The sequence below is a fragment of the Trachurus japonicus genome, chromosome 14 (assembly GCF_045865225.1).
Source record: "Trachurus japonicus isolate A0001 chromosome 14, Traja_1.0".
NCBI classification, from domain to species: Eukaryota; Metazoa; Chordata; class Actinopteri; order Carangiformes; family Carangidae; genus Trachurus; species Trachurus japonicus.
In genome coordinates, this window is record NC_140920.1 from 32708098 (window position 1) to 32734202 (window position 26105).

General features: G+C 45.9%; 3 protein-coding genes across 7 annotated transcripts; 2 read left to right on the plus strand and 1 right to left on the minus strand.

Annotated features, from left to right (window-relative positions):
* slc23a1 (solute carrier family 23 member 1) lies at positions 1–10255 on the plus strand. Its single transcript, XM_085798839.1, has 14 exons — positions 1–75; positions 2882–3061; positions 3195–3352; positions 3485–3573; positions 4498–4565; positions 4796–4977; positions 5062–5182; positions 5270–5426; positions 6202–6349; positions 6432–6537; positions 6658–6787; positions 7717–7860; positions 7932–8027; positions 9132–10255. Exons 1-14 carry the CDS (start codon positions 58–60, stop codon positions 9383–9385), a joined length of 1851 nt encoding a protein of 616 aa, XP_085654965.1. The 5' UTR covers positions 1–57; the 3' UTR covers positions 9386–10255.
* Positions 10256–12429: 2174 nt separating this feature from the next.
* Positions 12430–15865, minus strand: LOC146975146 (uncharacterized). 2 transcript variants are annotated; one of them, XM_085798837.1, is made up of 5 exons: positions 15513–15865; positions 14895–15279; positions 14541–14627; positions 14244–14451; positions 12430–14157 (listed from the first exon to the last, which is right to left on the minus strand). In XM_085798837.1, exons 2-5 carry the CDS (start codon positions 15267–15269, stop codon positions 12707–12709), a joined length of 2121 nt encoding a protein of 706 aa, XP_085654963.1. In that variant the 5' UTR covers positions 15270–15279; positions 15513–15865; the 3' UTR covers positions 12430–12706. The 2 variants fall into 2 exon arrangements, with proteins under 2 accessions (XP_085654963.1, XP_085654964.1); XM_085798838.1 differs by having other exon boundaries at positions 14895–15288; positions 15513–15619.
* Positions 15866–17865: 2000 nt separating this feature from the next.
* On the plus strand, positions 17866–25568 carry mat2b (methionine adenosyltransferase 2 non-catalytic beta subunit methionine). Of its 4 annotated transcripts, none has more exons than XM_085798842.1 (7): positions 17866–18082; positions 18848–19045; positions 20362–20476; positions 20558–20710; positions 21749–21942; positions 22031–22144; positions 25158–25568. In XM_085798842.1, the coding sequence occupies exons 1-7, from the start codon at positions 18053–18055 to the stop codon at positions 25329–25331; spliced, it is 978 nt and encodes a 325-aa protein (XP_085654968.1). In that variant the 5' UTR covers positions 17866–18052; the 3' UTR covers positions 25332–25568. The 4 variants fall into 4 exon arrangements, with proteins under 4 accessions (XP_085654968.1, XP_085654969.1, XP_085654967.1 ...); XM_085798843.1 differs by having other exon boundaries at positions 17971–18082; positions 18851–19045; XM_085798841.1 differs by lacking the exon at positions 17866–18082 and adding an exon at positions 18258–18445 and having other exon boundaries at positions 18851–19045.
* The last annotated feature ends 537 nt before the right edge of the window (positions 25569–26105 follow it).

A 26105-nucleotide genomic window follows, 5' to 3' on the forward strand; every position in this document is an offset into this window, starting at 1 on the left:
ACTCTCTCTTTGGTTTTCGGTGCTTCATCATCTTCAAGTCCGACAGTTGCAGGTGAAATGGAAGACAACCATAAGGTAAACTGATCATTATTGATGCATTATTGTCTCTACAACAGTCAGTCAACAGGTGATGAGCATGTGAACTGTAGGACAGGTGGACAAGTGATGGAGTGGTGGACTCTACAGTAGAACAGGTGATGAACAGGTGGACAGTTGATGAACTAATAGGACAAGTTGTGAATAGGCAAGGCAAGGCAAGGCAATGCAATTTTACTGTATAGCCCATTTTTACAAACAGTTTGTCTCAAGGGGCTTTACATGGCATCACAACAACATCCTCTGCCCTTAGACCCTGACATCCACTGAGGAAAAACTCCATAGAAAACCCTTTTAACAGGGAAAAATTGGAGAAACCTCAGGGTGAGCAACAGAGGAGGGATCCCTCACCCAGCACGGGCAGACGTGCAATAGTTGTTGTTACAGACAAGAAAACAGTTTATAGTTTATGACACCAGAATGTGGGAAACATGGAAATGTTAACAAGAGTTGATGAAGGAAGCCTCTGGTAGGGGGGGGGGGGGCAGGGAGAGCTGGTGAGTTTAATGGGGGGACTGGATGGCAGACAGGTTCATGGGAAGGGAGGGGAGGCCGGTCTAACAGCAGGGGAAAGGGCGGGAGGGGGGGCGATGCAGGCGGCTGGTGCAGAGAGATGGAGCTCCGGTGGATCTGTGGAAACACAGGGGGAGTGCGATACACCAAGGCCAAACTACAAAGTACAACAGAAAATGACAGTTCAAAAATGTACTGAGAGGAGAGGAGAGGAGACAAGTGGTCTGTATAGGTGGACAGGTCATGAACAGTTGGAATGTGGAATAGGTGCACAAGTGATAAACAGGTGAATTGTAGGTCAGGGTGAACATGTGATGAACAGTAAATTGTAGGTCAGGGTGAACATGTGATGAACAGTAAATTGTAGGTCAGGGTGAACATGTGATGAACAGGTGGACTGTTTCATACATCTCCAGGTGTCTCATACCTGAAAGGCCTGTCCACAGATTTAAACTGATTTAACCATTTAAAACACAGAAACCTCCAGGTGTCAGAACTTAATTTAAACTCTAGTGAAAAAAACACATACACACAGGGGACAAATTCAAGTGTGTGATGAAGCAGGACTAACTTTGGTCCTGGTTCTCCCTTGGGTCAGGGTCTCTGAGGGTGTGGTCTGGTCAACATGTTCTTCAGTTTAATCATTAATTAAAATTTCACAAAATGGCCAGTGATCGGTTAATGTTCTATGTTTTCTGGGTTCCATGTTCTATGTTCCCCGCTTATCCAAAAAAGGCAGCAAACATAGCAGTAGCATTAACTCATTTAGTGCCAAAAATGAGTTTTGACAAGTTTTTTTTTAAAGCCCAGCGTGCCAAAAATGAGTTTAGATGAGTTTTGGTTTTTTTTACTGTTTATACTAGGGGCGCCCTTCCCCACCCTGTGACAAATTTTGTTGTTCCTTCCTATGATGAAAGGAAGCATGTGATCACGCATCACATGTATGGATGTATTGATCATGTGACCACAACAAACTCGTCCCACTGCTGTGGGAGCAAACTGTAGCAGCCGACGCTCGGTACACTGGCCATGAATGGACCGAACCATGAATGGACCGAACCATGAAGGGATGGCCAGAAGCCCCCTGATCATGCCATCATGTAACCATAGCAAACAAGTGTCTCATCAAACCTGTGAACCCTGGTTGAAGCCTTTGTTTTCTTGTAATCAATGTCTTAGGTATTCACAATATCAAAACAAACAGATAATCGGTCACAGTGACTTGTGTCACTGTGACTTGTGTCACTGTGACCTGTGTCACTGTGACCCTTATCAAAGGTGACGCTGCATTTTTTCTTTGATCCATTATCCCACCAATAAAAAAAAAGATTAGCCTATTTAGGTCATTTGAGAGAGAGACAATCAGACAGACACAGAGACAGAGAGAATCATCAGTCATCCCATCGGCAAAAAAAAATTAAAGGGTAAAAAGAGAGTTCTGCTTGAAAATGTCTCCCTCACTTTAAAGATGTTTTTCACAGAATTATCCTCCCAGAATGCTGAATTTGGAGAAAACATGCTGTATTCAAATGAGGATAACTAAAAAGTGGAACATGCTATGAACTCACCTTTTTTTCCTGGTGAAAGCAGAGAGTCTGCCCTTTCATTTGAGATATTCCGTGTCATTTTAGTCATAGCACAAGATATCTGTGGCTGTTTGAAAAGTCGTTGAAATCCTCAAAAGTGCTGGCACTTGCTGTACATTAAGTTTTCATGGTCTTGTCTGTGAGAACTCCCTAACTGTTCGTTCACACCAAAAGCTTCCAAAGCGTCAAAAGTCAACTCATTTTCAATGAGAGCCCGGCGACACTGAGCGACCAAAGCATCAACTGGCATCACCGTGCTTCCAAAGCGTCCAAAGCGTCACCAGGCAAGAAGTTGAGCCTTGGTTAACTTTAGGGTAATTAGCTATGACGCGGTTCGGCAGCAACCTGTCAGAATAGAGACGTCCTTCGGCTGCCTTTTTTTTCTTTTTTTTGTCCTTCGGCTCCCCGATGACCAGCGTGATCGAACTTTGACGACCAAAACGGCTGAAAATATTTGCCGTTTTGGAATCTGTCTTATCTGAAGCACACCCTTGAGCATTTTTGATGCTTTGGAAGCTTTTGGTGTGAACGCACAGTAAGGTGTTCACTCCCTGAGGTGTTCACCCCATGAGGTGTTCACTCCCTGAGGTGTTCACCCCATGAGGTTCTCATGAACCTGTTTCAGACCTGTTCAGACCTTTGTTGTTATAATGTGACTGAATGTAACAGTGTACCTGTATTAACAGGTGTGTGTGTCCAATCAGAGTCCTGACAGAAGGATTCAAAAGGTAGATGTCACTGACCTGCCAATGGGAGAAGACAAAAAAGTTACACAGCCAATGGAAGTGAAGGGGGCGGGGTCAGACATGATTTATACCATTGAAGATGTTCCACCGTGGTACCTGTGTATTTTACTGGGACTTCAGGTAAGGCTTGTATACTGGTTCATAGGTTTGCACTGGTTAATTCTGCGTTTGTGATTGTTAACATTAACATTGGATGGTGGGTAGACTGGGAAGTTTGGTCTTGACCTTCGTAACTTCTCTACTGTGTCCGCAGCATTACCTGACATGTTTCAGTGGGACTGTAGCCGTACCCTTTCTGTTGGCCGAGGCCATGTGTGTGGGCCGAGACCAGAACACCATCAGTCAACTGATAGGAACCATCTTCACCACGGTCGGAGTCACAACCCTAATCCAGACCACGGTGGGAGTCAGGTGAGTGTGGGGTCAGCCCCAGCCTGAGGCCCTGGTTTGTTGTGTCTTTGGTTTGATGATTAAATGATGTGGTCATTTGCATAGAGAGCAGGAAGTGAACAGGTGTGTCTGACTCTGTGTGTGTGTATGTAGACTTCCTCTCTTTCAGGCCAGTGCGTTTGCTTTCCTGATTCCTGCTCAAGCAATCCTTGGTCTGGACCGCTGGAAGTGTCCCAGTGAGGGTGAGACAGTCGGTCCATCTTTCTGTGTCTCTCTCAGTCTGTGATCATGTTAGGGCCCAAGCACACTGAAGCTCTTGTAAATGAAATAGAAATAGAATATTACACCAGGTTATAATAAATACTATACTGATAGAACAGTGAGAGACTGATAGGCTGGTGTTAAAGACTCAGATGGAGGATGAGTGTGGTGAGTCCAGTGGTTGGAATGCTTCAGGTGGCGCTCTGCTAAGGGCCTGTTCATTGCTGATTGCAGTTTAAAGGGATATTTCAACATTTTGGCAAATTTGACTATTGCTATAATCCCTATAGTCATAGCAGTAGGTTCATTACCTTTAATTGTCGGTGCAAGCTGTTTTTAGAACGGCGGAGCAGAGATACAAGCTGCTCAGCTAACGCCATGCAGGCATATGGTATTTCAGGCTTTCCCTCATCAAACTCATCAAATACACAATCCAACATCTCCAAAACGCTCTGGTGGACAAGTTGTGACCTGCACATTCACCACGCTATGAGATAATAACAGAACGTTACGAGACAGAGTTGTTTTAGAGGTAAATGCATAACGGAACATTCCAGACACGGCTGCTGGGCGGAGTGATTTCAAAAGCAAGTAGTTCTGAGAATTTGCTTCATGTGTCGTAATGTTACATAATTATACGTTATTATTTCATAGCGTGGTGAATGTGCAGGTCACAACTTGTCCACCGGAGTGTTTTGGAGTTGTTGGATTGTGTATTTAGTTCGATGAGGAAAATGTGGAAATACTGAGCAGCTCGCGTCTCTGCCCGGTCGATCTAAAAATAGCTTGCACCAACAATTAAAAGTAATGAACCTACCGCTAAGAGTATAGGGATTATGGCAATTGGCAAATTTGCCAAAATGTTGAAATACCCCTTTAATGTGTTTGTATTTTTTTCTCTGCAGAGGAGATTTATGGCAACTGGAGTCTTCCTCTGAACACCTCACATATCTGGCAACCCCGAATTAGAGAGGTACGTGATTCTCATTGTCTCATTGTGAGTCCAGGTGGGTCCAGGTAAATCCAGATCAGAAACAGAGGATCAAACAGAAACTCAGGAGGTGGAAGTTGGGCTTAGTCTAGACAATGTAGTCTCAGTGAACTGGCTGTGGCTGTTGGTTCATTTGTTCTCCCTGGAGGACTGAGGGTCTGGACAGACTCAGCCTGCTCAGTGTCTGTCCCACTGTGTGTTGTGTGTCTCAGATCCAAGGTGCCATCATCATGTCCAGTGTGGTGGAGCTTGTGGTCGGGCTGTGTGGCTTGCCAGGATTGTTGCTGGAGTACATCGGTCCACTCACCATCACCCCAACCGTCTCACTGATCGGTCTGTCTGTCTTCACCATGGCCGGAGACAGAGCCGGGTCCCACTGGGGCGTGTCAGCACTGTGAGACACTGTCTGTGTGTCTGTCTGTTCTTCTGACAGAGAACAGATAGACAGCTAAATCTCTCTCTACCTCTGTCTCCTCAGGTGTATTTTGCTCATTGTGCTGTTTGCTCAGTATCTGAGAGCGACATCACTTCCTGTTCCTGTTTACAGCCGAAAGAAAGGACTGAGGTCCACCAGAGTCCAAGTCTTCAAGATGTTTCCTGTAAACACACTGACACACACACACACACACACACACACACACACACACTGTTACAGAAACAGGTGCTGATGATGTCTTGCTTCACAGATTATCCTCGCCATCATGTTGGTCTGGCTCGTCTGTTACGTCCTCACCCTGACTGACCTTTTGCCAAGCGACCCGGGTCGCTATGGACACAGAGCTCGGACCGATGCTCGAGGTGACATCATGACTTCATCTCCCTGGTTCAGAGTTCCCTACCCCTGTAAGTCAGCCAATCAGAGCCCTTGCTTGTTGAGTGTTTAGCTTACAACGAGGAGTTTTGGAAAAGCGAAGCGTTTTCACACTACATTTATGAGCCTCCGCGCACACCGTAAAATTCTTTGACTGGCGCAAGACGGACTCATGTTTTCATTCATCAATAATTAAAGTCAGAGGTTCAAAGAGGTTCACATACCGTCGTAGTTCCGACCATAAACGGCGATTCGGCTGCGTTATTCTCATGACTCGCTGCGAAACCGAAAGTAAGGAAACACTGGTCGGCTCGACCAGCATTTCCACCACCACTAATAATAACAAAATAACGATAGAGACAAAACAATATATTTATCGAAAATGGGCCAATTAACAAGTGTGGGTAGTGGAGATTCATCCACATTAACGTGATACTTTTTTATAACCAAATAGAAACTCCTCGTTGTCCCTTTAAAGGGATGGTTCAGCTTTTTTGAAGTGGGGTTGTATGAGCTACAAATGCCCATTAAGTATAATATCTGCGGTAGAAAGGTACCCCCCCCCCCACTGAGAAACACTGGTACACTGTACACTGTTGTGAATGAGGGACGATTAGCTGCATCTAGTGTACTTAATGGGCATTTGTAGCTCATACAACCCCACTTAAAAAAAAACTGAACTATCCCTTTAACGTGAGCCCACATTAGCTCACACTGACACACAAAGCAATGCTGCAATTTTACATTTAGACAATGCTAGATGTTTAGCTAAACATGTTCATCCAACATGTCTTTGACTTCTGATAGGTCAGTGGGGGTTGCCAGTGGTTACAGTTGCTGGGGTGCTGGGGATGTTAAGTGCCACCCTGGCAGGAATTGTGGAATCGATTGGAGATTATTATGCCTGTGCTCGTCTGTCTGGAGCCCCGCCCCCTCCTGTCCACGCCATCAACAGGTGAGACAGGAAGTAAACAAGAAGAAAAGTCATTGATGTGTTAGAGCAGACACACACAGCAACTGGTGTTTGTGCGTTTCAGGGGGATCTTCATCGAGGGCTTCTGTTGCATCATCGCTGGTCTCTTAGGAACAGGAAATGGCTCCACTTCCTCCAGTCCGAATATAGGTGTTCTCGGTATCACCAAGGTAACTCAGCCAACAGGTAACCAAGGTGGTCCTGCACCTACTGGATCCTGGCCAGAGGTGACTGAAGTGTGGGTTGTTTGCTGACGGTGTGGATGTTTGGTTCTCTGACCCTGTGAACAGGTCGGCAGCAGGCGGGTGGTGCAGTATGGCGCTGGTATCATGTTCCTGTTGGGATTGGTCGGGAAGTTCACAGCTCTGTTCGCCTCGCTGCCAGACCCCATCCTCGGAGGGATGTTCTGCACGCTGTTTGGTGAGTGACATCACAAGTGACATCACAATAAACCAGATGTGTCAATCAAATAGTGTCAGCCACTTAAAAGGACAAGTCCAGGCAAATTCAACCTGGGGCTCTAGTTTCCTAATATTTTAGGTCTAAAAGAAGGAATCTGAAGGTTTTCTTTTTAATATCTCCTGTTATGCAGTAGTTCTGTCTGTCTCTGCATCACCACAGCACAGTATAATGGGAGTGGACCCATCTTACCTGTTTAGGCTGTTTACATCCCACAAAACCACATTTTTTTTCACAGACAGTGTCAGATGGCTTCAAACACACTGAGGGTTTTTTTCACTTTAAGTAAGCCGACAAATGGAGCTGTAATACAAAGTCTTGCGCTAGAGTCAAGTTGACGGCTAACTAAGTTTACAGGTAGAATAAACATCCAGACTTACTCTGACTGCTACCAAGACGTTGTGGCTCTGGGTTGATAGTCCTTTGTTGATAAAACAAATGGGAGCTACAGACCACCTGTAAACATAGTTAGCCGTCAACTTGACTATCACGCGAGACTTTGCAAGATCGCGCAAGACTTCACGAGACTTTATATTACAGCTCCGTTTACAAACATGTCCGCTTGCTTGACGAAAACAAACGCCTTGGTGTTGTGGTGCTGTTTGAATACATCTGGCGTTGTCTGTGGGAAAAAAAACAGATTTTGAGGGATGTAAACAGCCAAAACAGGTAAGATCGGTCTGCTCTCACTATACATTATACTGCTGAATTTGCCCTTTAAGTACAATCAGGTGAAGATTTAATCTCACACAAATGAAAAGGAGGTAAAGTCAGTGGGTTTGTTCATTGCAGTTCAAAGTTCTCGTTTGAATATATTTGAATAAAGGCTGAAAATATAAACTGTGAAATTCACATAACTGCATTTACATCTTCACATTATGGTCTGTCAGGTATGATCACGGCTGTGGGTCTGTCCAACCTGCAGCTGGTGGATTTGAACTCATCTAGAAATCTGTTCGTTCTTGGCTTTTCGGTTTTCTTTGGTATGACGCTGCCGACATACCTGGACTCACACCCCAACTCCATCCAAACAGGTGAGGCTGCCAGCTCTACATAGACCTGCCGGACATGAATCAGACACATCTGATAACTCTTGTTTGTTCAGGTGTTGAAGAACTGGATCAGATCCTCACGGTACTTCTGTCTACCGAGATGTTCGTTGGAGGTTTTATAGCTTTTTGTCTCGACAACACAATGCCTGGTAATACACACACACACACACACACACACACACACACACACACACACACACACACACACACACACACACACACACACACACATATGCACTCGGTCAGCTGAGGTTAGATCAACACTTTAGATTTTAGATTGGGCCCAGAACATCCAAGCTCGTCAATAGACTGTATCTATGTTCTTGAACCCAATTTAAAGCCAACATTTTAAAGGGATAGTTCAACAATTTGGCAAATTGGCCCATTGCCATAATCCCTGTAGTCATAGCAGTAGGTTTGTTACCTTTGCTCAGAGCTACGCTACAGAGGCTCATGGGATTTCTTGGTTTACCTCATCAAATACATGATCCACCAACTCCACAACGCTCTGGTGGACAAGTTGCGACCTGCACATTCGCCACACTATGAGATAATAACAGAACGTTACGAGACAACGTTTCAGAGAGCACTGATGCACGTTGCCTTCAGGGACAGTTTTTCAGCAAGCAGTCTCTGGATTTACCTCTAAAACAACTCTGTCTGGTAACTTTCTGTTATTATCTCATAGCGTGGTGAATGTGCAGGTCACAACTTGTCCACCAGAGCGTTTTGGAGTTGTTGGATTGTGTAGGCTATTTGATGAGTTTGATGAGGGAAACCAAGAAATCCCATTAGCCTCCGTAGCGTAGCTCTGAGCAGCTCGCAGCTCTGCTCTGCCGTTCTAAAAATAGTTTGGTAATAAAAGTAACGAACCTGCTATGACTATAGGGATTATGGCAATGGGCCAAGTGTTGAACTATCCCTTTAAATAGGATGTGTGTTAAAGTTGTAAACTCCAGCTCCAAGTTGTTTGACTGATGGACTGTTGGTGCAGATTATATGTGACTTGTTGGAACCTTCTGATGCATTGATCACAGTTGCCATGGTTTAAATCACACTGTTCTTACACAAAATGTTCCTGATAATCACACAACAGTGAACTCCACATGACATCTATGATCTGACCTGGGTCCTGGGGGAGGGTGTAGGTCCTGGCTTGTGGTCTGGACTCAGGCCTGGGCAGAGAATCTAGTCTCTGGAACAGAGGAGGGAGTGATGGACAGAAAATATGTTTTCTCCTCTTCTGTTTTCAGGGTCCCGAAAGGAGCGAGGTTTGATCGAGTGGAATACTCCCTCAGTCACCTCCTCCTCCTCCACTTATGAGTTTCCTCTGGGGATGGGCGTGGTCAGGCGGACTCGCTGGCTCAGACGGTTTCCCATCAGCCCCACCTTCAGAGGTTTCAGGGCATCTGATCGCACGCCGACACCCGAGAAGGAGGAGGGGCAAGAAAGAGAGGGAGAGGCAGAGGAAGCTGCTGACGGCGACGTGACCAGCACCAAGGTGTGACTGTGATGTCATCAGTCAGCTGACTGAACAAATCAGCAGGAGGTTCTTCTGTCCAGGCGCATTCGATCAAATCCAATCTGCCGTATCAGCAGGTGATCAACGGATGTCGATCAATCAGCAGATAACCATCAGTCGGTTGATGTTAACCGGAGGATCAATACCGTTACCAGGCAACGGTGTCCCTTGAACAGAGGCGTTTTTTTTTTTAAATCACTTTTGTTTATAACATCAAAAATGTTTTATTTATTGTGTGTGACAAAATTATTTCATCATAGTGTTTAATCATTCAGTTCGATCAACAGTCACAATGGGCTTATTACACCCACACCCCCCCACACACACAAACACACCCACCCATCCCCACCCACAACTGTAGTGAAGTAATGACTGTTTTAATATTAAAGTAGAAATAACTCACACCTAAATAACTCACACCTAAATAACTCACACCTTGTGCATGCCCACAGATGTTTACAGTTGTATTAGCTCCATCTTATTATTATTTTGTTATATTATTTCACCATTCTTTTTGTAATATTTTAGTGTTCAGATATGAGAATCAGAAGTGTTGAGATTTTTTGTCTTGAACAATGAAGCAGCTCTCAAAATGATCTCTGCCTGGTTTTCTGTTGTTGAACTAATGATTATCAAATGATGAATGCTCTGATCAGTTTAGATGACACAGTGTTGGGGCTGACGGGCCCTCAGGAGGTTAATCATGACAATACATCTGAACAGTCAGAATCATAAATTTGTCAATATTATGTCACATATACATAATAAAGGTCAAGACTGTCTGTGTTTAAAGTGAATTTCATATCAGCACGTTTTATTTTGAAAACTCTGAATAAAACATTTTTTTATACAATGAACTTAAAGATGGCTACTGCTGTGCCCCTGAGCATCTGTGTGAGAACTACTCTACGACCTCAAAGTGACACGTGTGCCAGTACAAATAAATATCCAATCAGTGACCAACAAACAGAAAAACTTCAAATGCGGTGAGGGTGAGAGCTGGACAGGTAAACATCAGCTCGGCCCTGGGGATCTGCCTCCTCCTCACCATCACGGTCCAGTACAACAGTCAGTTCTGACGCTGCCTGTCATTCCTGTCCCACAGGTGAGGGTGGGAGGCGTTGACAGTCGGGGGGGAGAACTGTCCGCTATTCAGAGGGCTCAACGGTGGTTCCATGGTTTGATTTCTGGCTCCTCCTCCGGTCCATGTGACATTCCTTGGACCCCAAATGATCCAGATGTAACATGCCGGTGTGGAAGCTAAATGTTAGCATCTACATGTTAGCGTCTATATGTTAGCAGTTACATGTTAGCAGCGTTTGCTGAATAGAGTGTGCCAGGGCTGACGTCAAAACCCGGAAGTTTAGTAGGTGCTGGTTCCAGGGAAAGAAAGTGAATGGGATTTTTGCATTGTGTTTTGGATTATGTCAGAAAATAAGATCTGTGGCTAACACAAGTTTATGATACTTACAAGTTTTGTTCAGTGAGGTAATCTTCACATATGAACACCTTTTCTACCGTATTTGAAGCTTAAATGCGATTGCCAGAAGTAAAAAGCTAACATTAGGCTTTAACGGACTACTACACGGTCGCATGACTTTTGACGTCACCACCACTAAGCTTTCCATTGATTTAGGCTGATTTCAGCCACTTCGTTTGAAAAACATTGTAGAATGGGGAAATTGGACTGTTTTTACTTGTTGAAGACCCATCATAAAATAACATACATAAACAAACACAAACACTCCCCCATCGACCTGTCAGACTTAACTTCTGCAATTACTTCCACTTGTCTGCTGGATCTCGTCCCGACAAGACTACTTAAGGATGTCTTCCCCTTAGTTAACACTTCTATATTGAACCAAATCAATCTTTCCCTAGTCACAGGTTACGTGCCTCAGGCCTTTAAGGTGGCTGCCATTAACCCTTTACTTAAAAAACCTTCTCTCAACCCAGATGTATTAGCCAACTACAGGCCTATATCCAACCTCCCCTACATCTCCAAAATCCTCGAGAAGGTTGTCCTGGAGCAGCTACATGAACATCTGCACAGCAACGAGCTCTTTGAAACTTTCCAATCTGGATTCAGAGAACACCATAGTACTGAAACAGCACTGGTCAAAGCCTCTAAGGATCTTCTTATAGCTTCAGACAGAGGTCTCGTCTCTGTACTTGTACTTTTGGATCTCAGTCAGTGCTGCATTTGACACCATCGACCACAGCATCCTGCTGCAGAGACAAGACCTCATCATTCTTTACTGTCCTACCAGAGCACTCCGCTCCCAGAACGCAGGTCTGTTAGTTACTCCCAGTATCTCTAAAAACAGACTGGGAGGTAGAGCCTTCAGTTACCGGGCTCCTTTACTGTGGAACCAGCTCTCTCCATGGGTCAAAGAGGCAGACACCCTAACTACATTTAAGTCTAGACTTAAGACCTTCCTTTATGACAGGGCTTTTAGTTAGGGCTGGTTCAGGTAGCTCTGAACCATTTTATAGCTACGCTGCTATAGGCTTAGACTGCTGGGGACACATCTGGTTACACAGAGCCCTCTCCTCTCCTCTCCTCTCCTCTCCTCTCCTCTCCTCTCCTCTCCTCTCAGTATATTATCTTTATCTGTTGCACTTTGTAGTTTGGCCTTGGCGTCTCGCACTCTCTCTGTGTTTCTACAGATCCACCGGAGCTCCATTTCTCTGCACCAACCGCCACCTGCATCGCCCTCTTACCCCCATTTTCCCTGCTGTTAAACCAGCCTGCCCTCCCTTCCCATGAACCAGTCTGCCATCCAGTCCTCCCATTAAGCTGGCCAGCTCTCCCTGCCTTTCCTCCCACCAGAAGCTGCCTTCATTCTTGTTACTGTAATCATTTACATGTTTTTGCATATTCTGTGTTATAAACTGTTTTCTTGTCTGTATACAACATCTATGTCACGTCTGTCCGTCCTGGGTCAGGGATCCCTCCTCTGTCTCTCACCCTGAGGTTTCTCTTGTTTTTTCTCAGGAGTTTTTCCTCAGTGGATGTGAGGGTCTAAGGACAGAGGATGTTGTTATGATGCTGTGTAAAACCCTTTGAGACAAACTGTTTGTAAAAATGGGCTATAAATAAAATTGCCTTGCCGTGCCTTTTTTTACAACATATAAAAGCTTCAAAATTCACAAGCAGGGTACTTACTGATGTGTTTTATGTCGTATAGAACAAAACCCGAAACTCGCTTAAGCTTTTGTTAACCACAGACCTAATTTGAGGTATTTTACCAAAATCCCATTCAAAAAACGTAGTGACTTTTAGACGAGAGAAGTATAATGTCGTCACGGTGCTGTATGTGTGAAGTTACCTGGTGTGTGCAGGGGGAAGGGGAGGCAAAGAGGGGTGTAGAGGGAGGGGAAGGCCATGGTCGGCTGGAACCGCATCACTGAGACAACAGTGGGGTTAGCAGTGCCCATCTGTAGCATAGTAGGGGTGGGGTTTGTGATTGTGGGGGCGGGGTTGGGACAGCACACAGGAAACATGGTGGCGTTGGGGACCGAGCTAGCTGCAGGAAGAAGCACCTGGATGAACTGACCAGTCTCTGGATCCAGCAACATCTTTCTCTGATGCTTTGGGGGCGTGTCCACATAGTAGCACTGCCCACTTTTGGGCTCTAGCATCACGTTACAGAGGGCGGGGCCACCGAGGAGGGCTCCGGGTGGTACGGCCGAACCAGTGACGTCGACAAGAAGGTCACTGCCCACCTGTGCAGGTAAGACACCCTGGACATTGGACAGAAACGGCTGCTGCAGAGTCTGTGTGGCCGCTGTCGCCGTGTTGACATGTCCGTCCTGGTCTCCTGTGGTCCTGGTCTGCTGAGGGGGGCAGGACTGGATGAAGCGGTTGGACTGGTCCTCCTCAGACCTCCTCAGCAGCTGGAGGGTTGGAGCGGGTGGGAGGGGCTGCAGCTGGATCTGGAAGTAGTTCAGGGGGCTGTGGACGTAGCTGACCTTCCCCAGGTGAGGATGTTGGGCAGAGAATACAGGAACGGTGCTGGAGGAGCTGCTGGGGGGGCCGGGGGTCAGGCTGGATGGACCTGCCCAGGGGGGGGCACTGTTCCTGGGCAGAGAGCAGGGGCTCTGTCCCCCAGTGTTACTTAGTGGAGGAGGGTGGTGCAGGTGGATGCTCGATGAACACAGAGGGGGGAGGGGGGCGCCTCTGGCTCCTTGCGATTGGGGTGGGTTGGGGGGCTCGCTGCCTCGTCGCTGCTGTGCCATTGGACGACTCAGTGTGTCACTCTGTTTCCTGTCGAGTGATTGGCTGAGAGACGCGGCAATCTTATTGATGTGTCCTCTGGAGAAGTTGCTCTTCCGGTGACACTGAACCCCCACAGCCTGCTGGTAGGTGGGGGGGGGGCTATTCTCCTGACCAATCACTTTGAAGTTGGCTGGTCTGCGCTCGTCAGATGTGGTTGCTGTGGGGAACGACAGGTTATAGGTGTTCTTCACCAAACTCCTCACGTCTCTCACCACGTGGACCGGGCCTCTGAACAAAGCTCCGCCCGCTCCGCCCCCCTCCCTCGCCGCCTGCTGGTCTGCAGGTGGCGGAAGGACGGGCAACGTCTCAGGGGTCTTCTTCAGGTGAGACGTTTGGGTGTTGCTTTGCTCCACCTGCATCTTCTTGGAGAGGACGCTCTTGATGATGCACGACGCCATCTTAGTTTTTGTCTCATCCAGAGAGATGGACTTCTGCAGACGTCTCTGTGGCTCGCCGCTTCGTCCCACCTGAGGCCCTGAAACACAGACAGGATCAGACCAGAACCTGGTGGGTACAGAGGGGGGGGGGGGGGTGGTGGTTTCAGACAGGACATGTTGTTACCTTGGCTGGCCCCTGCAACCAGACCCCGGTAGACCCTGTTGCTGTCAACGTCACTGTTGTTTGTCATACGTGTGCGGAAGGACGCGGGCATACTGTGCTGGCGTAGCAAAAGGTCAGGGCGGGGACGGACCGTTGGACAGAGGAGCTCATGGGATGACACCCCATTATCAGCTCCTCCCCCTTCAGAAGGTCCATCATTCAGTATCACCTGGAGAGACAGACAAGACAGCAGACAGACAGGTGAATAGACAGGAGAGCAGACAGGAGAAGCAACAGGTGAACAGGAAGTAATCATACCTGTAGTTTCTCTGTGCTTTGCTTCTTCTTCAGATGTATCTGTCGTTTTGGGACCATCTTTGGCACACCCCCCTCCTGACCCTCCACCTGGACACGTAACAGTTGAAAACAAGACGATCAATAAACTGGTCAATTCATGGATGAAAGTGATTTTTTTTTAAAGGTCCAGTGTGTAATATTTGTTCAGGTTATATATAAAATATAAAAATACGTTTTCATGCATATGACAAAAAGTTTTGATTTGTTGATACAAAGGTCAGAGTTCAGGGTTAAACCTGACCTCTGACCCTTGATCCTCAGTCAAACAGGACCACATCATATCAATGAAATTAATCAATGAAAAATAAGACTAACCTTTGTTTCCACGGCAACCTCAACACAATTGAAGCCACTCTCCGTGTCTGACTCCTCATCTTCTGATGGGAGGATGACGGATGGAGAGAAATGGAGAGAAAGATCCTCCTCGGACCAGTCACTCACGCTGCCTCCCCCCTCCTCCTCCCCCTCAGAGGGACAGGACGACACCTCCAGGTAATTGGCCTCTGACCGACCGGAGCAGTTGAACTCAGGAACTAGTGAACACGGTGGAGGGATTATCGTCTCAGAGTCGTGATATGGCAGCAGCTCAACCTCAGGGCAGCGGTGAGCACTGAGGAAGACCTTCCTTCCTTCTCCTCCTCCTCCTCTTCCTCCGCCTTGTCCTCCTCCTTGGTCCACTCTGCTGCTCATTGTTTTGTCTCTGGAGAAACTCGTCACAGATTTTAAAATCAACCGTTTTCTGTTGTGAGGGCAGAGCTAATTAACGACCGCAGGGACCAGTCACAAAGTGGTCACGGGAAAATACTCGTGTCTTATTGGCTGAGAGGTCTGTTAGTTGAAGGGGTCACGGGTCAGTCGTTAGCATCAAGACATGAAGCTGCCGGACCAAACTTGAAAACAGAATCAACAAACTGAATCAGAACGAGGTCTTACCCGGAGCAGGAACCGGATCTGATCTGGATCAGAGCCTCCTGTCAAAGGCACAGGTTCACACTTCTCATAGCGGTCTTGGTCCTGGTTCTAGTCCAAGCCAAGGCCGGTGGTCAGAGTCCAACAGCGTTTAGGACCGGGTCTTTGGTCCAGTTGTGTGGTGGGGTATGACCTGATCCACAAGAGGTTCTGTTCCGGGACGTCAGTGTTTCAGTTCAGACACCGATCCACATGAGTCAGAGTCAGGGTAGGCAATGCTGACTGAGAGAGAGAGAGGGGCTCAGATAAACAGAGAGAGAGAGCGGGTCAAGCGAGTATGAGTGTTGCTGACAGACTGCAGGTCCCGAGAGAGAGAGAGAAGGGTAGAGAGACATCGAGGCAAACAAATAGAGAGAGTCGGTGTCGGACTGCAGGGTTCTATTTTAGGAGGTGATTGACAGACGAGGCTGCAGCCCCCCTCCCAACAGCCGGCCTCAAGCATGCAGCCAGACCTGGGGGTGGTGGTGGTGAGGGGGGGGCTCACTAACAAGCCTCTGGTAGGTGGGCGGGACCTCAGATGGTTCAGCAGCAGTTGAAAACCTGGATGGTCCTGGTCCAAACCTGCTGAACCACGTGGAGTCTCTGGGGGACTAAGGAGGACCCTCAGACTGATCCTGGTCTGGACTCAGGTTTTCCGGGGATGGTCTTATGGAATGTGTCTCATGAGGAAAAGTAACCCAATAGTTACTTCAATAACAGTAATTAAGTTACTAACTCAGTTATTTCTTGGGGAAGTGACAACTGTAACTAATTAGAGTAGACCACTGACCCCTATGTTGACAATTTTCATCTCAGCTCTTTCCTTGGATCGAAGCAGCCTTGCTAATCTTTGTTTAGCATTGAAATCATTTTACTAGTGGGCGGGAATCCAAAGAACTGATTTTGAGGTAAGTTGATGTAGGCATATTTTGAGGCTACAAAATAAGCCTCTGTGTTGGAAGGATACACCCTTTTTTAAAATGTTAACATGAGACAAACATAGCCCTGGAGAAATGAAGTTTGTAAAACTGTTGCTTTAGCAACTAGGCTCCATAAACTCATTATATTCATTTAACTCAGCATTAAATAAATCAACATGTGGTGTATATGGAACAAAATATAATAGCCTAGAAAAAAATTCACATGCCAGCAGAAATGCCTCTCAACTCAGTTTTATTAAAAAAAAAAAGAAAGAAAGAAAAAAAGAAAAGCTGGCATTTCTGGTCAACATCCTGTAGGTTGATGTAAAGAGAAAATGAAAACCCTAGTTACCCCAATACCCACTGGTAGTAATAAGCCATAAAGCAACTTGAATGTAAGCTTAACTTGTAAATAATGTGATTTTGATGAATTTACTGTATGTACGGTGTCGTTCCTGTAGAGATTCTTATCACATCATTTACAAATTGTGTGGTCAGACTTACCGGTAGGCTACAGATTATTTTAAAATCGGAGAAATAACGGCCGCGTCTCTAACGTCCGGATGTTGTTGCCATAAACAACGTACGGCAATTGAGGGGGAAAATGGAGCCACACTCCCTTATGGCCTTTAGTCTGGCATATTGGTTCACACTGCACCAGCAACGTGAAAGAGCCCGTCGTAGACGACGACTTCGAATGAGAAGACTTCTGGCAATGCTTGCCTTAACCCTTGAGCAAGTAAGTTATGTTTGGTTTGAACCTATCGTTTTTTTCTTTTGCTAACTTAGCTAACGTTAGCACCACCAGGTGGTTGTTTTTTCGTTTTACATAGTTTCTTAACTCAGGTCCTCAGGCCCAATAATAAATTAATATTAAATATATATATTGTAATTATTATTTTATCACTAATACGATGCAAGAAGTGTACTGTCAGGTGGACCCTGGGGACTGGAGATAAGAAGCCCCTAGCAGTGGTGAACATGAAACTAACTTACTGGAGTACACTTTTTAAACCACTTCATACTTCCAATCCACTATATTTCAGACATAACAGTAGTAGTAGTGCAGTAGTACTACTACTACTACTAATAATAATGCAATCGTTTATTTGTATGTTAGCCTACAAACCCAGAGGAAAAAACTAGGGGATAAGGGTGGTAACCAAAGACATAAAGCTCTTTATGTGTCTATGTAACATAATAGGCAAAAGAAGTGAGGGAACCAGAGATGACCAAAAACAAAGGTTTTACAAAAAGCCAACAACTAAAGGGGGGCGTTTTTTACCCCGCTACTTATTCCAAAGTAAAGTGCCCAACACTGCTGGACAGTGAATGTGAACTGTAGATCCATGGAAATTACTGACCAGCAGGAGGCGGAAACACATGGCTGTGGTCTGTGCTTCGTCAAACCACAGAAGAAGACGTAGAAGAGGAAAAGCTGTGGCAGCGGGAAGTGGTCTACTGGTGTCTACTGGGTTTTATTGCTTTCTGCTGGTTTCTACGCCCGTGGCTAGACTGTCCCCGTCTGCGCTGGTCTGAGAGCTGGTCTGAGAGCTGGTCTGAGTGCTGGTCCAAGAGCTGGTCCGAGTGCTGGTCCCGGATCAGATGCCGGGGTTTGGGTACGGAGCTCGGGAGGTAAACTGTCAGTTTGTGTCATTATTCCTCTCAGCACCGACGCCGACATATTGACCGTGTTAGACCCGGTCCAGGTTAGACTTCACTGAGTAGTAGTCTGAACACACGGACTTTCGTTTTCCGTCTATTTCTTGAAGCCCATTAGCCGGCATGCTAACAGGTAGCATCGGCACGACAGCCGCTTTACGGCAAACAGCTGATCAATGCGGAAGCGGAAGAGACGGGAAAGTGCGCATCTTAAAAAACGGAGCAGAGCGGAGTGATCGATACTTATCAATAAGAGATATCAGAGACTCAGACATGAGCCGTCCAGGCGCAGAGCTCAGGATCCTGTTCAGCCCGGGCCGCGTGCAGCTGGTGGAGGTAAAGCCCCGATGCAGCTGAGCTAACGGCTAACGGCTAACGGCTAACACCAGCTTACTGTCCTGGGAAGTTTGTCAATCGTCAGATTAGCATTTTTATTTAAACTGATACAGTTATTGATCAGTGGATTCATTGTTTTTTGTCTCTCTTTAAAAAAAAATTGTATTTGTATTTGTAAGAGATATTGATTATTAAAGTCATGTCATAATAGTGTGTGTTCTCTCAATGGATGGAGGTTTAATGATTTATGGTAATTAGTTGACCGGAAGTGACATCATGAATGAGCCCAGTGTCTCCAACAGTTGCCTCTGTCCTGCTATCTGATGTGTTATCTAGAATCGTGGTAGTTTGTTGGTGTTTCTATAGGTGATGAGGTGACATCATTGGTTGTGTGTCCTCCAGGAGGAGGAGGTGGCGGCCCCGGGTCTGAAGGTCCTGGTCACCGGGGCGACAGGTCTTCTGGGTCGAGCCGTTTGCAGAGAGTTCCAGAACAACGGCTGGATTGTTACTGGCACCGGATACAGGAGGGCCAGGCCCCGCCTCCTCCGCTGTGACCTCACTGACGAGGATGCTGTCAGAGGGCTGATGTACGAGTACAAGGTACTAACACACTGTACTGTAAACAATACTACATACAGTACTCAGTCACACCAGTAAGTTTGTTACCTTTAATTGTCCGTGCAAGCTGTTTTTAGATCGGAGGGGCAGAGACGTGAGCTGCTCAGCTAACGCATACTCATCACACATTCACCACGCCATGAAATATAATGGAATGTTACGAGACGGGAGTTGTTTTTGGGGCAAATGTGTAGCCAGAACTACATGCTGGACACGGCTGCAGGGCGGAATGATTTCAATAGCGCAAGTAGTTCCGAGGATTTGCTTTGTGTGTCGTAATGTTACATAATTATACAGTATGTTATTATTTCATAGCGTGGTGAATGTGCAGGTCACAACTTGTCCACCAGAGCATTTCGGAGTTGTTGGATTGTGTATTTGATGAGTTTGATGGGGGAAACGCGGAAATACCATATGCCTCCGTAGCGTTAGCTGAGCAGCTCACGTCTCTGCCCCGCCGATCTAAAAACAGCTTGCACCGACAAAGGTAACGTACCTACTAGGGGTGTAACGGTACACATGAGTCACGGTTCGGTACGAGTTCGGTACAACAGACACTAATTGAATGTAAAACTAAAAACCATCTTCTGTTATAAAAGTAAAAAAATAGAATAAAAAATAAAACAAGTGCATTAGGAGTGTTATAATACCATTTATTAATTCTAGAGGAAAAAAAACTTGCACTTGACAACTGGCAACTATTATATAAAAAAACAAAAATACAAGAAACTAACATCAATGTTGGTTTACACAGTTAATTTAGACTAAATACCAGTTGCTTTGCTGATGTTTCTGGTCCTGACTGTGTTCATGTCAAGAGGCTTAAACACGGTGGAGATAAGTTGTTGCACACAACTTGCGTTAACGTGTTTGATGCGTTTCTAGCGACGCATCCGTGAAACATCGGCGACGGAATTTGTCCTGGCTACCAGTCACGAGCCGTCGCCGTTGTGTTTCACTGAGAAGCCACACGGTGACATGAATGAAGCAGGCGGCTCCTCTAACTTCACACTCTCATCACTTGTCTTCTTTGTCTGTAATGACGGTTGCTGGCAGCTTTTGGGCTCATTACTGCCACCTAGTTTGGAGTGAGGACTCGACTTTAAAAAAAAAAAAAAAAAAATTCACTCAAGCGTATTCGTTGTGTGACTGTGTGCAACGAACCGTGAAGGCACGGGACGAATACATATACTGTTACACCCCTAATACCTACTGCTATGACTATTGGGATTATGGCAATGGGCGAATTTGCCAAAATGTTGAAATATCCCTTTAATGATGAGCTGTGTGTGCCTCAGCCGGACGTGGTCGTCCACTGTGCAGCAGAGAGACGTCCAGATGTTGTGGAGAGACACACGGAAGCAGCTGTGAACCTGAACGTGCATGCCACGAGCACGCTGGCCAAGGAGGCAGGTCAGTGATGACATGATGCTGTGTGTGTGTGTGTGTGTGTGTGTAATATGTGTATAATAACCTCTGTGTGTGTGTGTGCAGCTGTGTGTGGCTCCCTCTTCCTCTACATCAGCACTGACTATGTGTTTGATGGGAGGAATCCTCCGTATGGAGAAGACGACAGTCCAAACCCGCTCAACGTGTACGGACGCAGTAAGCTGGAGGGGGAGAGAGAGGCGCTGCGCCACTGTCCAGGTACCTGTCCCTCTACCTGTCCCTCTACCTGTCCCTCTATCTGTCTGTCCACCAATGTTCTTCAAAACTCCTAAGCAGGCATTCAGCTCCCCTGATGACCTGCTTGAGCGACTGTCATGTTAAGCATGTCCACATGCCGGCGCTATGGCCTCACCTCTCCAACTCAACTCCAAATATCATTACAACTGACTATTACTATAATGATTAGTAATCGGATTATTTTGACAACATGATCTAGGCTACTGCAACTGTAGGTCAGTTACAGTTAATGATAACAAAATACAGTATTGTTTTGGGGCGGTGTTTAGCTCACTTGGTAGAGCGAAAGACGGTTTATAAACCAAGACCCCCATGACGAGTCAGCTTCCTGTATGCATGTCACGTGGGTTTCTGCACGGCCACGCCCCTTTAGGGAGACCAGAGGCAGCCTTGAGTGTATTGACTCCAATGGGAAAATTGAACGTGAACACAGATTATGGTCGATCCTTTCGCCCCACAGTCACTGAAGTAAATTTTGAACTCATTTTTTATAAGCCACATCTCTTCTGAACATTTTGACACAAAAATGGCAATTTTCAGACAGACACGTCAGGAGAAAATGAACTTTGTTCACAACCTGTCTCTGTCTCAACAACACACTCTCGCGAGGCACAGATCTCCTAGGCAACGTACAACAAACGGCCGCGAACTCCTGTGAAAATTCTTAAAATAATTTTCGTCATGCTAAATATGACTGTTAGTAGTGTAAATATTCAATGTTATCATAAGAAAATATAAATATCTCTCTTTCATCTACCTACAAATTTTATAACTCCACACACACGATCACAGAACGAGGTTTAGCCATCTACCGCCCACAGAGGGGTTCATATTCACGGTTTACGTAACAAAACGCATGTTGGGGAGAAAAAAAAACAGTGAAACTGGTTGGGGATATTTGAGTGTGCAACTTTTTAGTCCTCTGCTCAAAGAGGTGGGGACAGTGCTGTCCACTTGTCACCACGTGTCTGTCTGACCTCCCTCCACCTGTCTCGTCAGGTGCGTTGGTGCTGCGGGTGCCCGTCCTGTTCGGGGAGGTGGAGTCGGTGGCGGAGAGCGCCGTCACATCTCTGTGGTTGAAGGTTCAGGAGGCGACGGAGAGCTGCACCCTGGACCACTGTCAGCAGAGGTTCCCCACCGACGCCAGGGACGTGGCCGCCGTCTGCAGGAAGCTGTCGGAGAGGGCCAGACAGGTATAAGAGAGAGACGGGTCAGCCGGCTGTGTGTCTCGTCAGTCTGTCCGTCTCACCTGTCTGTGTCTCACCCGTCTCTGTCTCTCAGGACCCGTCCATCAAAGGTGTCTTCCACTTCACAGCGAAGGAGCAGATGACTAAATATGAAATGGCCGTTGCCATCGCTCAGGCCTTCAAGCTCCCGTCTGACCACCTGATACCTGTAAATATACACTGTTCAATAACTGTTCAATACATTAAAGGGATAGTTCAGCTTTTTTGAAGTGGGTTTATGAGGTACATATGGACACTAAGTATAATATCTAATAGTATAAGGCCACTGAGAAACACAGAGACACAGGCAGTATACTGTTGTCAATGAGGGACGATTAATCAGAGACTTCTCGTCGGCGGCAAAAATATGCTGATTAATTGTCCCCCATTCACAACAGTGTACTGCCTGTGTCTTGGTTGAAAATTGATGCAGGTAAACCAGAGTTACACCATAACCCGTTTCGCAAATACCGCCATCTTGGACATCCCGCAATGCATTGTGGGTATGCACCGATGCACTCTGGGATTGAAAGCGTCCAAACAACACCGCAGCACCGTGCTCCGCGGCTCTGACAGACGGGCCATGGCCGCAGTGGACACAGAAGATAACTTTAGTAATATGACGGTTAGTCATAAATGTAAACGGAATCAAAATAAAACTAGTGAAACTAGTAAATCAACTTGGAGTACGAGCGTTTATAAGAACCAGGCGCATATTTGCAACAGGCTACTTATTTTTGCAATGACCAGCACCCATTATGCACAGAACAAGGAGGTCACTGCAGGAACACTGGAATAAAACTACTTTAACCCCCGACATATCTTTATTGACATCAGACAATAAATACGACAGCTTGTCTGTGTTACCACGACACAGTCCTTATTAGTCCAGCACAACCTGTCACGCTCCCGTGTGTGTGTGTGTCTCTGTGTCTGTGTGCACCTGCAGGCGAGAGAGCGAGCGGGAGGAGCCGCTGACTGACAGGTGAGGACGCTGTAACACAATAATATTCTATTAAGGGATGTGAACGTACTAAAATATGTACACGTGTAAACTGTGCAATGCTTTCCGTTTTAAACGTGTACACGGTACGGTACGGTTGCCGCCCCCCCTCCTGACACATGACAGCTGTAACCTGTGGTTCGTAATCACGGCCGTAGCCGCTGTAATATGACGAACCCCATATTTTAGTTCACATCCCTTGTATATGACCAAATAGTAATAGGCTATGTGTTATAGCGTCCTCACCTGTCAACAGCGGCTCCTCCTGCTCGCGACACAGACACACAGAGACGTGACAGATTGTGCTGGACTAATAGAAGCTCTGATCTAGGAGTGTCAACATCTACACGTGTAAACAGGTACACGGATAACAAATCATAACCGTTTAGAAAAATCAATAGTCGTTTACACGTCTTTTCCCCCCCTCCTCCTCGATCATTTCTCACCAATATATATTTTTAGGGGTGATAATGTTGCCTGAACTGCGTGTCAATTCCCCCCTCTATCTGCGCGTAGCCTACCGGTCTCTTTCCAGCTGTCCCTTCAGAATAAAGGCCGAGGGGGGAAAAAAACAACAACAACACCGACTCCTCCGGCCTGTACTGCGAAGGAGACTCGTCTTTGTGTTCATATTCCATCTTAACAAAACCTCAAGCCCCGGTCCGAGTTAACACGGTACGAAGCTGGTTATCAACTTGCTGCTGACGCTCAGCTCAACAGCTGAGCAGCGTCTTCCCTCAGCTGAACATCGGTAGGCGGAGACGCTCAGAGAGAAAGTAAACAGCAGCGGATCAGCTGATCTCTCCCTCCGTACAAACGCAGACAGAGGCGGCCGCCTCAATATTTATAATTCAGAAAAAACCCTGGTAGTAAATGTTTTCGATCCGAACCTGTCCGGTCGTGCCCGGTCCGATGACTGAGCCAAGGGAAGAGCCGGAAGCTGTGGCCGTACATTTATTCAGAAAAGGTGTAGGCTATTGGTGCAGATTAAACTTGTAAATGAATGCTGCTCTCGATCCGACCCTTCCTTATTCTGACTCTTTTGAACAGTAACAACAACAGAGATTATATTATAGATTTTCTGTGCTGAGCATAAGAATTGTTTGAAATTAATAATAAATAAAAATAAATAAATAAAAAAAAAAAAATTGTAAACGTTGACACCCCTACTCTGATCAGCTCCTGTGTCTGGTAACACAGACAAGCTGTCGTATTTATTGTCTGATGTCAATAAAGATATGTCGGGGGTTAAAGTAGTTTTATTCCAGTGTTCCTGCAGTGACCTCCTTGTTCTGTGCATAATGGGTGCTGGTCATTGCAAAAATAAGTAGCCTGTTGCAAATATGCGCCTGGTTCTTATAAACGCTCGAGCTCCAAGTTGATTTACTAGTTTCACTAGTTTTATTTTGATTCCGTTTACATTTATGACTAACCGTCATATTACTAAAGTTATCTTCTGTGTCCACTGCGGCCATGGCCCGTCTGTCAGAGCCGCGGAGCACGGTGCTGCGGTGTTGTTTGGACGCTTTCAATCCCAGAGTGCATCGGTGCATACCCACAATGCATTGCGGGATGTCCAAGATGGCGGTATTTGCGTAACGGGTTATGGCTAGACACCGCTAGGGATAGCGACAACGCTAACCTATGGGGGCAATTCTTTCAACCACAACAAACACTCAAAAAACAATCAAATATCTATGGTACATGACTGGAATACTTATGACACACCACTGAACTCATAGTGTACAGTATAAACAGCATAAACTTTGTGTTTTTGTATGTAATCACTCACCTCAGACAGCCGAACTCTGAAACATCCTGGAAAGACATTACTACATTCTTTACAAAAAATAAACACTTTCGTAAGGACTCCAGTCATGTACCATAGATATTTGATTGTTTTTTGAGTGTTTGTTGTGGTTGAAAAAATTGCCCCCATAGGCTGGCGCTGTCGTTGCCTGCATCAATTTTAGTTGAGTTTTTTGCTCCCCCCAACACTGGGTGACCATCAGGACAACGATTTAGGGGTCAAAAATGACCAGAATTCTCCTTTAATGGGCATTTGTAGATCATACATCCCCACCTGAAAATAGCTGAACTATCTCTTTAATCAATTAATTTCTATGGATATATTAATATGGTTGTGATACCTGTGGTACTAACCCTGTGTCTGTGGCAGCTGACGGAGCAGCCGGCGGCGGCGGCTCCTCGTCCAGACAACAGCCAGCTCAACTGTTCTCGTCTGGAGCTGCTGAACCTGAGCGTCCAACCGCGACCTTTCACCTCCGCCATCACAGACTGTCTGTGGCCCTTCACCCCAGACAAGCGCTGGAGACAGACTGTCTTTCACTGAGGACGGACACACAGCCGTACAGATGCAGAGTTTGTGTGTCGAACCTTTACCCCCTGAGTTTTGTCTGCAGGTTCAAAATGAGACCAATATGATAACAGTATAAATGTAAACACAATCATGTGTGTATGTTTGTGTGTGTGTGTCAGTTTGTTATTTGTCGTATATTTATTGTCCAAACAGTTGCTGGTTTCTACTGTAATTCTACTGTTGTCGTTATTAAACGTCTGAAACACTGAAGGACTGCAGGTTTTATTTACACGAAACACTGTCACACAGGTCCTGTCGGGGAGGTGTGACCACACATCACTTTCAAGCTGTTGTAAACAGGAAGTAGATTGTTACTTACATTAAATCCTCTAAATGAGGAGCAGCAGTAGTGCTGTAAACTAGAATGCTTTCCAAAAGCGGAAGTGTTACTTAAATTGTTTTTCATCAATTAACAAAATGCAGTGAATGAACAGAAGATAAATCTGAATTAAATCAGTGTTTGACGTGACCATCCTTATTGATATAATACAACAATTAAATTATCTTTGTAAACCTTTGTCCACCCAAATATTCCATTGTCTTAATGATAAATGGATGCTCAAGTCCATAAACAAAATGACTACATCGTCCGTAATTAATGCCTATAATCTAATAAATCTAAATCCAATCTGAAAAAAAAGTTATGTGTAGACCGACTGGATGTCACTTATAGCTGTCAAACCATCATCAAAACCTGTTGTTAATCACCAATCAGTGTTCAGGGACGAGCAGAGAAGTAGTGGACAG